Source organism: Plectropomus leopardus, chromosome 13 (genome assembly GCF_026936395.1).
Source record: "Plectropomus leopardus strain MGB_pleo_1.0 chromosome 13, ASM2693639v1, whole genome shotgun sequence".
Taxonomy (NCBI): domain Eukaryota; kingdom Metazoa; phylum Chordata; class Actinopteri; order Perciformes; family Serranidae; genus Plectropomus; species Plectropomus leopardus.
Window position 1 is genome coordinate 21,697,569 of NC_142188.1, and position 18,082 is coordinate 21,715,650.

General features: G+C 36.5%; 1 protein-coding gene across 5 annotated transcripts; it reads right to left on the reverse strand.

Moving 5' to 3' along the window:
* Nucleotides 1-7,496: 7,496 nt before the first annotated feature.
* gtf2a1l (general transcription factor IIA, 1-like) lies at nt 7,497-16,636 on the reverse strand. 5 transcript variants are annotated; one of them, XM_088087045.1, is made up of 10 exons: nt 16,412-16,636; nt 15,340-15,441; nt 15,071-15,194; nt 14,778-14,827; nt 14,007-14,040; nt 13,315-13,901; nt 10,484-10,723; nt 10,238-10,327; nt 10,076-10,136; nt 7,497-8,212 (listed from the first exon to the last, which is right to left on the reverse strand). In XM_088087045.1, the coding sequence occupies exons 1-10, from the start codon at nt 16,433-16,435 to the stop codon at nt 7,890-7,892; spliced, it is 1,635 nt and encodes a 544-aa protein (XP_087943171.1). In that variant the 5' UTR covers nt 16,436-16,636; the 3' UTR covers nt 7,497-7,889. The 5 variants fall into 5 exon arrangements, with proteins under 5 accessions (XP_087943171.1, XP_087943170.1, XP_087943172.1 ...); XM_088087044.1 differs by having other exon boundaries at nt 14,007-14,100; nt 16,412-16,610; XM_088087046.1 differs by having other exon boundaries at nt 7,497-8,153; nt 14,007-14,100; nt 16,412-16,602.
* Nucleotides 16,637-18,082: the final 1,446 nt, after the last annotated feature.

The window sequence follows — 18,082 nt, forward strand, 5'->3', positions numbered from 1 at the left end:
TTCTAGAAACCCACCATAGCATACAAAGTGGAAATCAAGGCCAAAAAAGGTCAAAAACATCATAAATTAGCATGTCAAAAAAAATGGTGAGAAAGGCAATAGTATAGTATGGCGAAAAAAGTCAAATTTTGACCACTCCTAAAAATGGCTGAAAACAACATAGAATAGCTTGTAGAAACCCATATAGCATACAAAGTGGAAATCAAGGCCAAAAAGGTCAAAAACATCATAAATTAGCATGTCAAAAAAATGATGAAAAAGGCAATAGTATAGTATGGCGAAAAAAGTCAAATTTTGACCACTCCTAAAAATGGCTGAAAACAACATAGAATAGCTTGTAGAAACCCGTCATAGCATACAAAGTGGAAATCAAGGCCAAAAAAGGCCAAAAACATCATAAATTAGCATGTCAAAAAAAATGATGAGAAAGGCAATAGTATAGTATGGCGAAAAACTCAAATTTTGACCGCTCCTAAAAATGGCTGAAAACAACATAGAATAGCTTCTAGAAACCCACCATAGCATACAAAGTGGAAATCAAGGCCAAAAAAGGTCAAAAACATCATAAATTAGCATGTCAAAAAAAATGATGAGAAAGGCAATAGTATAGTATGGCGAAAAAACTCAAATTTTGACCGCTCCTAAAAATGGCTGAAAATAACATAGAATAGCTTCTAGAAACCCGTCATAGCATACAAAGTGGAAATCAAGGCCAAAAAGGCCAAAAACATCATAAATTAGCATGTCAAAAAAAATGATGAGAAAGGCAATAGTATAGTATGGCGAAAAAACTCAAATTTTGACCGCTCCTAAAAATGGCTGAAAACAACATAGAATAGCTTGTAGAAACCCATCATAGCATACAAAGTGGGAAACAAGGCCAAAAAAGGTCAAAAACATCATAAATTAGCATGTCAAAAAAAATGACGAAAAAGGCAATAGTATAGTATGGCGAAAAAACTCAAATTTTGACCGCTCCTAAAAATGGCTGAAAACAACATAGAATAGCTTCTAGAAACCCGTCATAGCATACAAAGTGGAAATCAAGGCCAAAAAAGGCCAAAAACATCATAAATTAGCATGTCAAAAAAAATGATGAGAAAGGCAATAGTATAGTATGGCGAAAAAAGTCAAATTTTGACCGCTCCTAAAAATGGCTGAAAACAACATAGAATAGCTTGTAGAAACCCGTCATAGCATACAAAGTGGAAATCAAGGCCAAAAAAGGCCAAAAACATCATAAATTAGCATGTCAAAAAAAATGATGAGAAAGGCAATAGTATAGTATGGCGAAAAAAGTCAAATTTTGACCGCTCCTAAAAATGGCTGAAAACGACATAGAATAGCTTCTAGAAACCCGTCATAGCATACAAAGTGGAAATCAAGGCCAAAAGAGGCCAAAAACATCATAAATTAGCATGTCAAAAAAATGATGAGAAAGGCAATAGTATAGTATGGCGAAAAAACTCAAATTTTGACCACTCCTAAAAATGGCTGAAAACAACATAGAATAGCTTCTAGAAACCCACCATAGCATACAAAGTGGAAATCAAGGCCAAAAAAGGTCAAAAACATCATAAATTAGCATGTCAAAAAAAATGGTGAGAAAGGCAATAGTATAGTATGGCGAAAAAAGTCAAATTTTGACCACTCCTAAAAATGGCTGAAAACAACATAGAATAGCTTCTAGAAACCCGTCATAGCATACAAAGTGGAAATCAAGGCCAAAAAAGGTCAAAAACATCATAAATTAGCATGTCAAAAAAAATGGTGAGAAAGGCAATAGTATAGTATGGCGAAAAAAGTCAAATTTTGACCACTCCTAAAAATGGCTGAAAACAACATAGAATAGCTTGTAGAAACCCGTCATAGCATACAAAGTGGAAATCAAGGCCAAAAAAGGCCAAAAACATCATAAATTAGCATGTCAAAAAAAATGATGAGAAAGGCAATAGTATAGTATGGCGAAAAAACTCAAATTTTGACCACTCCTAAAAATGGCTGAAAACAACATAGAATAGCTTCTAGAAACCCACCATAGCATACAAAGTGGAAATCAAGGCCAAAAAAGGTCAAAAACATCATAAATTAGCATGTCAAAAAAAATGATGAGAAAGGCAATAGTATAGTATGGCGAAAAAACTCAAATTTTGACCGCTCCTAAAAATGGCTGAAAATAACATAGAATAGCTTCTAGAAACCCGTCATAGCATACAAAGTGGAAATCAAGGCCAAAAAAGGCCAAAAACATCATAAATTAGCATGTCAAAAAAAATGATGAGAAAGGCAATAGTATAGTATGGCGAAAAAACTCAAATTTTGACCGCTCCTAAAAATGGCTGAAAACAACATAGAATAGCTTGTAGAAACCCATCATAGCATACAAAGTGGGAAACAAGGCCAAAAAAGGTCAAAAACATCATAAATTAGCATGTCAAAAAAAATGACGAAAAAGGAAATAGTATAGTATGAAAAAACTCAAATTTTGACCGCTCCTAAAATGGCTGAAAATAACATAGAATAGCTTCTAGAAACCCGTCATAGCATACAAAGTGGAAATCAAGGCCAAAAAGGCCAAAAACATCATAAATTAGAATGTAAAAAAAATGATGAGAAAGGCAATAGTATAGTATGGCGAAAAAAGTCAAATTTTGACCGCTCCTAAAAATGGCTGAAAACAACATAGAATAGCTTGTAGAAACCCGTCATAGCATACAAAGTGGAAATCAAGGCCAAAAAAGGCCAAAAACATCATAAATTAGCATGTCAAAAAAAATGATGAGAAAGGCAATAGTATAGTATGGCGAAAAAAGTCAAATTTTGACCGCTCCTAAAAATGGCTGAAAACGACATAGAATAGCTTCTAGAAACCCGTCATAGCATACAAAGTGGAAATCAAGGCCAAAAGAGGCCAAAAACATCATAAATTAGCATGTCAAAAAAATGATGAGAAAGGCAATAGTATAGTATGGCGAAAAAAGTCAAATTTTGACCGCTCCTAAAAATGGCTGAAAACAACATAGAATAGCTTGTAGAAACCCGTCATAGCATACAAAGTGGAAATCAAGGCCAAAAAAGGCCCAAAACATCATAAATTAGCATGTCAAAAAAATGATGAGAAAGGCAATAGTATAGTATGGCGAAAAAACTCAAATTTTGACCACTCCTAAAAATGGCTGAAAACAACATAGAATAGCTTCTAGAAACCCACCATAGCATACAAAGTGGAAATCAAGGCCAAAAAAGGCCAAAAACATCATAAATTAGCATGTCAAAAAAATGATGAGAAAGGCAATAGTATAGTATGGCGAAAAAAGTCAAATTTTGACCGCTCCTAAAAATGGCTGAAAACGACATAGAATAGCTTGTAGAAACCCGTCATAGCATACAAAGTGGAAATCAAGGCCAAAAGAGGCCCAAAACATCATAAATTAGCATGTCAAAAAAAATGATGAGAAAGGCAATAGTATAGTATGGCGAAAAAACTCAAATTTTGACCACTCCTAAAAATGGCTGAAAACAACATAGAATAGCTTCTAGAAACCCACCATAGCATACAAAGTGGAAATCAAGGCCAAAAAAGGTCAAAAACATCATAAATTAGCATGTCAAAAAAAATGGTGAGAAAGGCAATAGTATAGTATGGCGAAAAAAGTCAAATTTTGACCACTCCTAAAAATGGCTGAAAACAACATAGAATAGCTTCTAGAAACCCGTCATAGCATACAAAGTGGAAATCAAGGCCAAAAAGGCCAAAAACATCATAAATAAGCATGTCAAAAAAATGATGAGAAAGGCAATAGTATAGTATGGCGAAAAAAGTCAAATTTTGACCGCTCCTAAAAATGGCTGAAAACAACATAGAATAGCTTGTAGAAACCCGTCATAGCATACAAAGTGGAAATCAAGGCCAAAAAAGGCCCAAAACATCATAAATTAGCATGTCAAAAAAAATGATGAGAAAGGCAATAGTATAGTATGGCGAAAAAAGTCAAATTTTGACCGCTCCTAAAAATGGCTGAAAACGACATAGAATAGCTTCTAGAAACCCGTCATAGCATACAAAGTGGAAATCAAGGCCAAAAGAGGCCAAAAACATCATAAATTAGCATGTCAAAAAAATGATGAGAAAGGCAATAGTATAGTATGGCGAAAAAAAGTCAAATTTTGACCGCTCTAAAAATGGCCGAAAACAACATAGAATAGCTTGAAGAAACCCGTCATAGCATAAAAAGTGGAAATCAAGGCCAAAAAAGGCCCAAAACATCATAAATTAGCATGTCAAAAAAATGATGAGAAAGGCAATAGTATAGTATGGCGAAAAAAAGTCAAATTTTGACCACTCCTAAAAATGGCTGAAAACAACATAGAATAGCTTCTAGAAACCCACCATAGCATACAAAGTGGAAATCAAGGCCAAAAAGGCCAAAAACATCATAAATTAGCATGTCAAAAAAAATGATGAGAAAGGCAATAGTATAGTATGGCGAAAAAAGTCAAATTTTGACCGCTCCTAAAAATGGCTGAAAATGACATAGAATAGCTTCTAGAAACCCGTCATAGCATACAAAGTGGAAATCAAGGCCAAAAGAGGCCCAAAACATCATAAATTAGCATGTCAAAAAAAATGATGAGAAAGGCAATAGTATAGTATGGCGAAAAAACTCAAATTTTGACCACTCCTAAAAATGGCTGAAAACAACATAGAATAGCTTCTAGAAACCCACCATAGCATACAAAGTGGAAATCAAGGCCAAAAAAGGTCAAAAACATCATAAATTAGCATGTCAAAAAAAATGGTGAGAAAGGCAATAGTATAGTATGGCGAAAAAAGTCAAATTTTGACCACTCCTAAAAATGGCTGAAAACAACATAGAATAGCTTCTAGAAACCCGTCATAGCATACAAAGTGGAAATCAAGGCCAAAAAGGCCAAAACATAATAAATTAGCATGTAAAAAAAAATGATGAGAAAGGCAATAGTATAGTATGGCTAAAAAGTCAAATTTTGACCGCTCCTAAAATGGATAAAAAAAACATAGAATAGCTTGTAGAAACCCGTCATAGCATACAAAGTGGAAATCAAGGCCAAAAAAGGCCAAAAACATCATAAATTAGCATGTCAAAAAAAATGATGAGAAAGGCAATAGTATAGTATGGCGGAAAAAATCAAATTTTTACCGCTCCTAAAATGGCTGAAAACAACATAGAATAGCTTGTAGAAACCCGTCATAGCATACAAAGTGGAAATCAAGGCCAAAAAAGGCCCAAAACATCATAAATTAGCATGTCAAAAAAAATGATGAGAAAGGCAATAGTATAGTATGGCGAAAAAACTCAAATTTTGACCACTCCTAAAAATGGCTGAAAACAACATAGAATAGCTTCTAGAAACCCACCATAGCATACAAAGTGGAAATCAAGGCCAAAAAAGGCCAAAAACATCATAAATTAGCATGTCAAAAAAAATGATGAGAAAGGCAATAGTATAGTATGGCGAAAAAAGTCAAATTTTGACCGCTCCTAAAAATGGCTGAAAACGACATAGAATAGCTTCTAGAAACCCGTCATAGCATACAAAGTGGAAATCAAGGCCAAAAGAGGCCCAAAACATCATAAATTAGCATGTCAAAAAAATGATGAGAAAGGCAATAGTATAGTATGGCTAAAAAACTCAAATTTTGACCACTCCTAAAATGGCTGAAAACAACATAGAATAGCTTCTAGAAACCCACCATAGCATACAAAGTGGAAATCAAGGCCAAAAAAGGCCAAAAACATCATAAATTAGCATGTCAAAAAAAATGATGAGAAAGGCAATAGTATAGTATGGCGAAAAAAGTCAAATTTTGACCGCTCCTAAAAATGGCTGAAAATGACATAGAATAGCTTCTAGAAACCCGTCATAGCATACAAAGTGGAAATCAAGGCCAAAAGAGGCCCAAAACATCATAAATTAGCATGTCAAAAAAAATGATGAGAAAGGCAATAGTATAGTATGGCGAAAAAAGTCAAATTTTGACCACTCCTAAAAATGGCTGAAAACAACATAGAATAGCTTCTAGAAACCCACCATAGCATACAAAGTGGAAATCAAGGCCAAAAAAGGTCAAAAACATCATAAATTAGCATGTCAAAAAAAATGGTGAGAAAGGCAATAGTATAGTATGGCGAAAAAAGTCAAATTTTGACCACTCCTAAAAATGGCTGAAAACAACATAGAATAGCTTCTAGAAACCCGTCATAGCATACAAAGTGGAAATCAAGGCCAAAAAAGGCCAAAAACATCATAAATTAGCATGTCAAAAAAAATGATGAGAAAGGCAATAGTATAGTATGGCGAAAAAAGTCAAATTTTGACCGCTCCTAAAAATGGCTGAAAACAACATAGAATAGCTTGTAGAAACCCGTCATAGCATACAAAGTGGAAATCAAGGCCAAAAAAGGCCAAAAACATCATAAATTAGCATGTCAAAAAAAATGATGAGAAAGGCAATAGTATAGTATGGCGAAAAAAGTCAAATTTTGACCGCTCCTAAAAATGGCTGAAAACGACATAGAATAGCTTCTAGAAACCCGTCATAGCATACAAAGTGGAAATCAAGGCCAAAAAAGGCCAAAAACATCATAAATTAGCATGTCAAAAAAAATGATGAGAAAGGCAATAGTATAGTATGGCGAAAAAACTCAAATTTTGACCACTCCTAAAAATGGCTGAAAACAACACAGAATAGCTTCTAGAAACCCATCATAGCATACAAAGTGGAAATCAAGCCCAAAAAAGGCCAAAAACATCATAAATTAGCATGTCAAAAAAATGACGAAAAAGGCAATAGTATAGTATGGCGAAAAAAAGTCAAATCTTGACCGCTCCTGAAAATGGCTGAATATCATGTCGATACGTGATCGCATGTGAAAAAAAAAAAGCCAAAAAACTCATATAGCATTTTGAAAAAAATTGACTGAAAACAATTATGTTGAAAAATGTCATTCCCAAATATAACTGCTAAAAACCACATAAAATAGCTTTTTGATACATTTCATATAGAATGTCAAATAAATGTCCGAAAACATTGTAATATAGCATGTTCAAAAAATGACCAAAAACAACATAGTATAATAGAATTTAGAGTCTAAATATTCAGACTCCAACCCCAGACCTGCGAGAGAGTGACTTACTTAACAGGTAAGGTGTCTTTTTTTTCTGAGTGATAGATACCCAACAGTTTCTACTTTCACAGTTGACCAGACCAGGACTTAAATGCTCTATCACTCAGAGGGAACGTCTCTGACCCATCCCCTCTTGGAAGATCTAGGGCGGCTCTGGGATTACCTCTGGTACTACCCTTCCTGGGTTTTTATTTACTCATGGTTGGTGAAAGCCAAGCAGCAAAATGAAAGTTTGCTTTTGTTTAGCAACCTGTTTATTTTTTGTCTTGTTTTTGTCTTTTAGCCACTCACCAGATTCTCAGAAGAATGAAACGGCTAACACCCAGGTTAAACAGGTTAAAACTGCTAGAGGCAGCCTTTATTCAAAGATATTAATGCTAAAAAAAAAAACAAGCAACAGTTACTTCACTCCCTTTTACATGAGTTACATATACCGTCTAACACAGAGTCTAAGCAAGATAAGGCAATAGCACAAAAAGCGCACACACAATGATCTGTTATTCCTCTTTATCTGGAGCTCCGTCGCATCATCACTCTCTCCACTATCCGTCTTTCCACATTGGCTGGCCGTGGGGTGGCGTGTTTGAGTAGAAACTTCCTCCTCCTGCTTGGGGTTTCATGTTTGGGTAGTAGCCTCCCCCTCCAGCTGTTGGGAGTTTTCACTCCTCCACATAGTTTCCTGTCAATGGTTGCACAAACGGTTGCTGATTCATAAACATATTAAACATGATCATGAGCCACAGCGCGGCCGTTTGCATGTTCATGAAGGGGCTCATCTCCCTCGGGGGGAATGAGAAGCTTGGGCTCGGATCTGGGTGCGAGTTTCCATTCTTGGCTGGTCTTCCAAGGTATAGCATCTCCAAAAAACGGCGCAGCCGTTTGCATGTTCATGAAGGGTCTCATCTCCCTCGGGGGGAATGAGAAGCTTCGGTTCGGATCTGGGTGCGAGTTTCCATTCTTGGCTGGTCTTCCAACGTATAGCATCTCCAAAAAAAAAAAAAAACGTCCAAAAAACGTCATGTTATAGCGCTTCAAAAAATCTCCTGAAAATAACATATTAAGGTATGGCAAAAAAAGGTCAAAATAAGAAATGTCCAAAAAGCAGCTGAAAATGACCTAATACAGCATGTCGAGTAACGTAATCGTACAGCACGTCCAAAAAAATGGCAAAAAAAGGCATATTATAGCATGTCAAGAAATGGCCTGAAAACAACATAGTATAGTATGGCAAAAATTGTCAAAATACAACATGTCCAAAAAACAGCTGAAAACAACATAATGTAGTATATCAAATACTATAGTAGTATATCATAGTATAGCATGTCCAAGAAATGTCCAAAAACATTATATTATTGCAGGTCAGAAAATGGTTTGAAAACAACATTGGTGAGGTTGTGCCCTAAATCCCCTCTCTGCCTTTTCATGATTTTAAATGACATGCTATACTATGACATTTTGCCAATATTTTTGACAACATGTTATAATATTAACGTTTTTTTCATGATTTGTGATGACATGCTATAGCATGATATTTTTTGATGATCTGTGACAATATGCCATACTATGACTTCTGGGGGGATTTTTGATGACCTGCTTTACTATGGCGTTTCATGATTTTTTTTATGACATACTATACAGTGACACTTTTTCATGATTTTTGACGACATGCAATCTGACACTTTTTGATAATAATTGAAAACATAATACACTATCACGATTTTTTTATGATTTTTGAAGACATGCTGTACTATAACAGTTGTTTTATGACTACACTTAGATTTCTATGACAATGTTATGGCATACTATATTATGACATATTTTTATGGCATACTATGATATTTTATGACATTTTTGATATTTTATGACATTTTTTCTGGCATACGATACCTAGATTTTTATGATATTTTATGGTATATTATACCATGATATTTTCATGACATGACTATAATATTGTTCTGACACTAGTACTATAACGTGTAAAATGTTAAACAAAAAAATGCTATAAAATCATAGTGTATTTTTTTGTTTATCACACTTGAAGCTGGTATACAAGAAAAGTAACTTCCCTTTTTTATATTTAAGAAAATAAGACATAAGGCTTGCACCAAAGAATATCACTGAATTGTGATAACACTGTCAATGTCCAGAACATTTTCAAAGGATTTGTCACTGATTTGTTGTTGTTTTGTGGACTGTATGCGGAGATTTCACACCACCCTTTATATTTTCTTTCCAGCTGTGAGTAACTTTTTTGAGTAATTAATAGATTTTAGTGTTATATTTTTTGGCATGTTCCACTGAATTTGTCGGTAGTATTTTCAACAAGAAAAAAACATCTTCGTTCGTTAGAAAAATGTTATGACACCAAGGGAACACAGGCTTTGTGCAGGATTGTACCAAAAAAAAGTTTTTTTGAACACAGCACAGTGCAGTTCTTTGTATTTGAAGCATGATTAAAGTCATTACAATGTTTGAAAATCAAAAAGCACATTAGGTTGCTTGAAAGCAACATGATCATGACAGAAGTAAAACACATTCCAGGTCAAATAATGTTTCACTCCACTAATGAAGAAAACAATTCTCAGCTTAGTATTATCCAACAGAAATTCGTGCTGTTTGTCTCGGTAGAGCAACGCCACAAGTAATTGGCTGTAAATGACATGCAGTATTGCTCTGATAATTACTTTAACAAAAAAAACAAAAATAGCAGTGATTTTACACAGAAGTGTTCTAAATGCCTGCTTCCTGAGCTAAAGTACACCACCAAGAGGTCTAAATTGACTAATTATTTTTCCCTTTTAAATCAGTTTTTCCTCTTTAAATGTGATTATCTGATGTCTTCAAGAGAGCTAAAGCTCATCACCACTCAGCTTCCCCAACAGCTTTAGAGAAGACATAGTCCCTACCTCCGTAACACATCACTCCATCTTTCAAATGAAACTTCCAGCGGTTCTTGCTGCGGTGAATCTGCAACAGAAAAAACATCGAACGATGTTAAGAGACTGTACTCAGCCCTGAGCTTTGTTGAAAGTCGAAGAATGGTAGAAATACAGCCAAAAGGTTCTTACTTTGTCATACTGACAAACGATTACATTGTCAGTGTCGAAGAGATCTGGGATGTCCTGCTCAATCACATCATCACCCGAATTCAAAGGATCCTAATCAATATAGAAAGTGCATTGTTAAAGTGTGCAGTCAAAGATATGCTGTTGCCTTAAATGACTGACTGAGGCACAGATCAGCTGGAGTTTTCCACACAGATGTTTTACTAACAAAAAATAAACCACGCTAAAATGAATATCCACCTCACTCACCTCTTCCACTACATTAGCGAGTTCATCGGCTTCCTCGCTGTCGTTGCTGGAGGAGATGCTGTTGCTGTCGCTGCTTACGTCTCCCTCCTGCAGGGCTTTGATGGCCTCTGCGTTGATTATACCCAGAAAGTCGTTCTCTTCCAGGGGAACTTCCTCTTCCTCCTCGATGTCAGAGTTCCCCGCAGGTCCATCAAGCTGAACGATGTCTGACAGTTCGCTGTAGCTATAGTCCAGGTCCAGCTGAGCAGTTTTCGTGAGAACAAACAGTTATGTCATGATAACATTCACAAAATTTAAGCATGCAGTCATAAAAGGTTTTGTCTTGTGCACACCTGCATTGGCTTAAGTTGATAGCACAGCACAGCAGTCTGTTTTACAGCACTCATGTATTGAGGGCTTAGTCGTCAAAAAACTACAGTGTCATAAAGTTTGTTAACTTGAAGACTGACTTTATCAAGAATGGAAACATTAATCCTTTAAAACCTGGATCGACATCATTTTCTTTGTGCTGTATTCAGGCACCTTTTAAAAGTATTTAAACCTTTGAACCTAAAGCAAATAGGTTTGATTTCTTTCAAAAACATGGGGGGAAGGTATGTATGTGTATATATGTGAGTATGTGTGTATGTGTACATGTGTATATGAATGACTATGTACATATATATGTGTATGTGTGTATGTATGAATTGGGAAAAGGAGGGTAGGATTTGATAAGTATTTACTTCCCCCTACTCCTTTTCAGACAGTAAGTACTTCTGTTTGTTTACAGAATAATTACAGTGGGCATCTGATATTGTGGTTTTTGCTTATAATTTTATTTTCATTTGTTGTCTTCTTTTATTTGCCATGTTCGAATAAAGATCTATAAATTTGTTTTTTTTGTGTGTTTGTTTTTGGTTCTAATTTATAAGTAATTTTTATGTGTTTTTGAAAAGAATCAGAGTGGTCCAAAAATGCTGGTTCCCATACTTCCCAAAGTGCAACTCAGTGCCTGTCATAAGATGGGACTTACTAAAAACATTTCACCTTGATAGATGAGATTTTGCAGGAAGTAGAAGTGCAGACTTCAGCGAGCACCGTGACTTTCAACTCGTGCTCTACTTTACATGATAACCTGCGTGCACCTTTGTAAAATAAAGAACAAAAATCCTGAATTATTTTGGTTTGATTAAAGTTTAGTGGAAAAATATGGGCTCATTTTATCTCTAAAGCTTAGCAAAATAATTAAACTAGACTGAATAATGCGTACATACAGAATGACTATATAATTATTTGATGCATGTTGAGTATGAAAGCATACAGACTACACTAATCACGTGTCTCTATAATTTGTATATTTGGACTCACTTCAGTATACATGGAAACTGATAGTCTGCCTTGTGAGCCTGTTTGGGCTGAGCATGATGCCAGATACTGCTACACTACACTACACTGATATCAGAATACAGATCCCCTCCGTTTGGGTAGATTTTTGTTGTTGGACATAACTTAGTTCATCTAAATGTCAATATATTTCAGTACTATTTAGTTATTCGTATTTCTCAGTATATTGTTTGATGGTTAATTTGAGACTTTTTTAGCAGTCAGGTAAATGTCATTTGAAAATCTGCAGGGAAATTTAACAACTCCGTTCATCAGACCCTCTCTACCAGATAAACATCCATGTCTTTTCAGAGACATACCTCCATTCTGAAACACCATTTGAGTGGGATAGTAAAACAGAAATAGCTTAACACTACTTTGTCAGTCTAGTTTATACAAATCTACAGTCGGTAGCTGGTTATTTTAGCTTAACATAAAGCCTTGAAACTCTGTGCCAGAATATAGTCAGGCACATAACCCCTTAAAAAACAAGGTTTTCTTAAAATTCAGTTTCTGTGCAGATTAAATAAACCAAGACATGTTAAAAAATACATTTGTGAGCTTTCGAGGTGCTGGAGGACAGATTTTGTAACCTTTGGACAGATCCAGGTTCGCCATTTTCCCCTGTTCTCAGTCTTAAAGCTAAGCTATCCAGGCTGCTGGCTCCAGCATATCTAGTGTACAGATATGAGTTGTATGGATTTTCTCATCCAACTGAAACTTTCCATTTAACAATACACATCTGGGGCTGTTTTTCGCTTCCTGGTAGGAAGATTTGCTGTTAGTGATGAAAATCTGAGAAAATTCTTAGAACTATGACATTTTTCCTTGAAGTTGAGACCAGATCCTGGTAAAGATAGAAGTTATTCAGAGGTCATCTTAGCCCTTAAGAGGACTTCTAAGATGAAAAACTGTTAGGAGTAGGGAGGAGGAGTTTTAAGAGGTTTAAGAGTTTCTTAAGCAGATAAGAAAATGGCAAGAAAGACAAAAAAGAAGGAGAAATTTTGTCCAAATGCTGGATGACAGTGAGTAAATGAGATGCTACAAAGATTCGCTCCCATCAATGATACAATGCCAGAAATAAAGATGCACTAGGATATAGAAAAACTGGAAAAATTGGAAGAAAAAAAAAATCATATCGTGATGCAGTTCATTTAATTTCCTCTGGGTATTCACACCTTGCAGGCTCACAAAAGGGCGCATCTGTGACAACATATCACATCTGTTAAAAGAATGTGTCACACCTAGCAACAGGGTCAATCACGCCTCGTCACTAAGACAAAGGTTTCTGTCCCTTCCTTGTTAAGAGTTGCTCTAAGAATTTTCCTTGATCACTCCTAAGCTGCTGGAAATGTTTAGGCTAAGCTAGGAGCTATGAGAGAGAATGTTTGTGAATACCTCAATAACTGGCCTTTTCCTATTTCAGTTGGCGGTATTTGCTTAAATACAGAATATTCTTTTTAAATTACCCCAAGAACGGCCTCAGCGTGGTTGTCAGTCTTTGCAGGTGCTCGATTCCTCGCCCTCTCTGCCTTCTTCGTCTCCTCTGCAATCACCTCTTTGAGGATATCATCGATGTCTCTGGTCTTTAACTGTGCCGTCTGAGTCAAAGCCTCCTCCGTGCTGATCTGGAAGTCTAATAACTGACTGCAGGGAGAAGCGCTTATACTGAGGTTCAAGGGCTGTGGACTCGGCTCATTTTCTTCCAATGTGACCTCTGGCTCTGGAGAGTGGGCGCCCTGAAGCTGCAAGGTCTCAGCAGCAGGAACTTGTGGCGGCTGGGGGAGGCTGCTTTCCAGACCAGAGGGTAAATTGTTCTTTGGATGTGGCAGCTGTGTGACAGAGGAAGCAGTGACAGAGGAAGCAGTGACAGAGGAAGCAGTGACAGAGGACGGCTCCACCTCCTGAGGATGAGTGGCATTAGGTGGGACTGCTGCTGACTGAGGAGCAGGAGCTTCTCTCCGCTCAGTGATTTTCTGTGTGGGTTGGGACGCAGCTGCCTGACCTGCCGGGGCCTGGGTAACCACAACAGGAACATTGACCTTGTAAAGTTGACCTCAGTGAGAAAAAAAACAAAAGAGTGAAATGTTATTTCAGATCATTAATACAAGCTGCGAACTAAAACACATATAGGCCCAGAACAGCTGAAGTCATTACTTACCAGAAGCAGTTTGTAGAGTGACTCCTGCTGGTATCTGCACAGGGTAAGACAACCCAGCAGGGAGAGAAAAAGTAGCAAGTGTCTCTGAGTTGTTCTGCAATTAAAACATTATGTGCATAATTTAGCATATCAGACAGTAATTATTTACATGCAGTTATTTACATTATTTACATTATACCGTTAAACAAGTCACAAGACAGTCTCAAGTCTATGAACTTAAGTCCTGAGTCAAGTCTGGAGTCCTAATTCTGAAACATGTCATTTTGTGCTTTTCACAATATGTAATGCCATTTTAACAGCAGGGGAAAAATAATTTATAAAAATCATGTATTCACTTGTGTAAACAAATCTCTTAAAACAAGTTTGTCACATGATCAAAGTATAGCATATAATTAAAAAATCAAGAGGAAAAGGTGGTCCTTGGTGGTTCAATGCTCAAGTTCAACATTTACTTCAACAATTTGTGTCTAAAATGTATAATCCAATTAAGACAACTTGATTTTTTGGGCTTGGCTTCAGTTACAGATTAAAATTTCTGAATCTGAAAGCAATAAAAAAAAAAAGTTATTAAAATTACAACACTTGAAATAGACATTACAAAATGGGGGTTCAAGCCATACAAATTTAGATAGATCGTGGTGCTTTAAATTCATAATGTTTAAATGTCAACATTATCTAGCCTGTGCTTTTAAGATTAAAATGATTCCAATAGTTTTTTGCTTCCAGATGAGGTCCGGGAGGTGATATACTGGAAATCTTGATGGCACTTGCCTTGATTGGGAAACTGTGGATATTCTGACTCGTAGGGATCACAACTGAAGCTGAGGGCAAAAATCAGAGCAGAGCAGGTAATACAAAAATCTTCTGAATCACTTCATTCACATTAGTGCTCTGTGTGAACACTCATGCCGCTTATATTTAATTTGAGAGCTTATCTGCTGCAACTTTACACACACTGGAGTTCTTGTTTCCCATGCACAGGGTACATTTAAGGTAACCCGACTACTTAGATTTGTTTCATGTTTTTTGTCAGAGGCAGTTCATTTCAAGCAGTGGTGCGTTACCTGTGAGTTCTTGATCAGCCTGACTGTAGTTAGCAGGGAGCTGCAGCACAAAGTTGGATGAGTTGATATTATTTTTCCTGAAGTCTTCCATTGCTTTTGACTGCATCATCTTTGACTCCCAAAGCTGCAAGAAGACACAGCAGTCTGTCTGTCTTTGTGGTATGGCGTATACTTTCTCAATAGATGATCTAACTTTGCTGTAACTGACAGCTTGAGTCAAGATATGCATTATATCTATTTTTTTAAGAGTTATGTAGACTATAACTCACATGCCTCAAATCGTCCAGGACGCGGTCTTCAAGCCCTTCATCCAAAAACAGCTCCCTCATACTCTCAATCACATCATCAATTATGGACAAGTACAGTTTGGCCTACAGTTGTTCACAGAAACTGAAAGTCAGAAGCTGATCTGCTGCTCGTGAGGAAAAATTTATAGTATATTTAGAAGCAAAACACAAAATTACAAACATCATAAGTCTGCCTTTTTTTATGTTGCTGGTTGTTGCGCGGTGGTGGAATGTAACTAAGTATATTTACTCAAGTACTGTAATTAGGTACATATCTGTGGTGCTTGTACTTTACTATTTTCAGAGGTAAATGTTGTACTTTTTACTTAACTACATTTATCTGACAGGCTTATCACTTTACAAATTATGATCTTTGCAATAGGCAACTATTTTGACAAACATTCAAGCCATTTTCTATTTTTAATAATTTTGAGATTTTTTTCCCCCAATTTTTCATTTTACTTATAATTTTACCGGATTTTTTTGTGTGTTTTTGTGTGTGTGTCCGTGCATTGGGTACTTTTACTGTTAATATTAAGTACTTACTTTAAGTTACATTTTCAAGGTTGCAAAGGAACCGAATACTTCTTCCACCGCTGCTTTTGGAAACTCACACATCTATTTTCTAAATATATAAAAAGCCCCCCTTCATTTCGGTTTACACTCATTTCTGTAGCCTTAACTATTTTTCTGTCTGAAATTTTCTTTTTCAGAATATATTAAACATCTTCCCCATATTATTCACAAATTATTAAATTTAAATCGAGAAAAAAACAGTAAAAATAAGTATCAAATGTTTCTGAGCAGACGTCTTCCTTGAAAGGGACACAAAAGTGGCTCACTATTCAGTTTGCGATACAGAAAGCCACGTGACTGCATTCATATGATTGATTATATTGCACTGAGCTGCTCCAATTTAAATAGCTTGTCTTTTTAGCGGCGAATTTATTAACGCGTATGTAAAGAAAATACAAACCAACACATCACACATACATTTTGCTCGTAGTTAGCCTGACCTTAAAGCAAAACCGGATAAAACTGCAGCGTTGCTTACCACCGGGCCTGAGTTGCTCAGCATGATTCACGGCACAGGTAGCTGCAGTCCGATGACAGTGCACTTCGGGAACATACTACACACAGTTCACGGTGAGAGTCAGATTGTTTTGCCCGCAGTGACTTGATGAAAAGTGCACTAACAGGTGATGGCAATCAGGCTCCACAGAGACATGAGAATCACGTGACCGAAGCTGAGACCTTCATGTTTGTTTGGATGAAGAGGAAGTTGTGATAATAGTCAGGGTTTTTTTTTTGGTTTGTTTTATTACTTTTGTCCTTCATAATATAATATTTAATGGGTTTGGAATTTACTTATTTCATTCAATGAGGTGTAAATCTGTTGCTAAAGTGAGACAAGAGCTTAATATTAACATTGTGCATCTCATATTTTACCATCAAAACAATTGTGACTCATTTAGCATGCACTTGTCACCAGGCATTTGATGGCACTGCAACAATATTACATCAGCCCCCACCCAAGGTGAAATGTCACTGAAATGAACACTTACTGACCCAGACTGGATTCAATATGACCACATAAAGATGCAAAGGAACTGCAAAGACAGACAAAAATTACCACAAAGGGGACACCAAATAACTACAAAGGGACACAAAGTGACAAATAAGACTCAAAACTACCTCAAGAGATACAAAACAACAACAACAAAGAGACAGAAACATGCATAATGACAACAAACATGCAAAATGACCAAAAAAATACACAAAACTACCTTAAAAAGGCACGGAACCACAAAGAGACACAGAGACACAAAATTACCTCAAAACCCCAAACTATCTCAAAGGGACAAAATTGCCTGCAAGAGACATAAAACAACTGCAAAGAGACAATAAAACAACCAATTAAAGGAAAGACAAAACAACCACAAAATCTTTGTTTCTTGCTTCATGAAGGCAATGGGGCCCATTGTCTCCTAATGTGCCAGTGTCCTGCAGGCCACTTTACATCCACCCGCAACTGAGATCTCAAATACCTCCTAACATCGAATATGGCTTCAGTACATGTAGTGGTTTAGTTGTCCGAATGTAAGACATCTGTTCTCAGAGAGATTCAAATATTTCTGTCCAGCAGAACCTTTTCAGCTCTGGTTCTCTGGCTGCTGTCGATAGAAAGGTTACACTGTTGCACATTTCCCACAGAGCCGCTGCAGAGTCAGAGCAGTGTCTGATCCTGAGAATGCACAATGCCAGGAGTTAAAAATATTTCACCCTTTACAAAACACTTTATTTTGAACTCAATGTTCGATAGATTCGTAGCAGCAGCAGCGGGCGCCGTGACCCCTGCTTCCTCCAAGCATCTGCTTGTAATGCTGGCACTCTTTCAAAACTGTAGGTTGAGTCCTCTGACGAGGATGAGAGTGCTGTGGCTCAAAAGCAGCAACATGAGAGTATGCAGCCCTGTGGATACTGCAGCTCACTGAAACGACCTGCCATTCAGCTGACACTTTAATACAAAGCTACTCTGGACCCAGAGAGAGGCTCTCCTTCTCTTTATTCCCATATCTAAACAATATTATCTATATTATGTCTATTTTACTAGTCCAGCTGGTAAGAGATAAAAAAAAATATTTGACAATTAAAAATTGAGACTGAAAATAACTAATTTAATCAATTGGGGGAGGGGATCTAAAACAGTAAAGTTAGTTAAGTT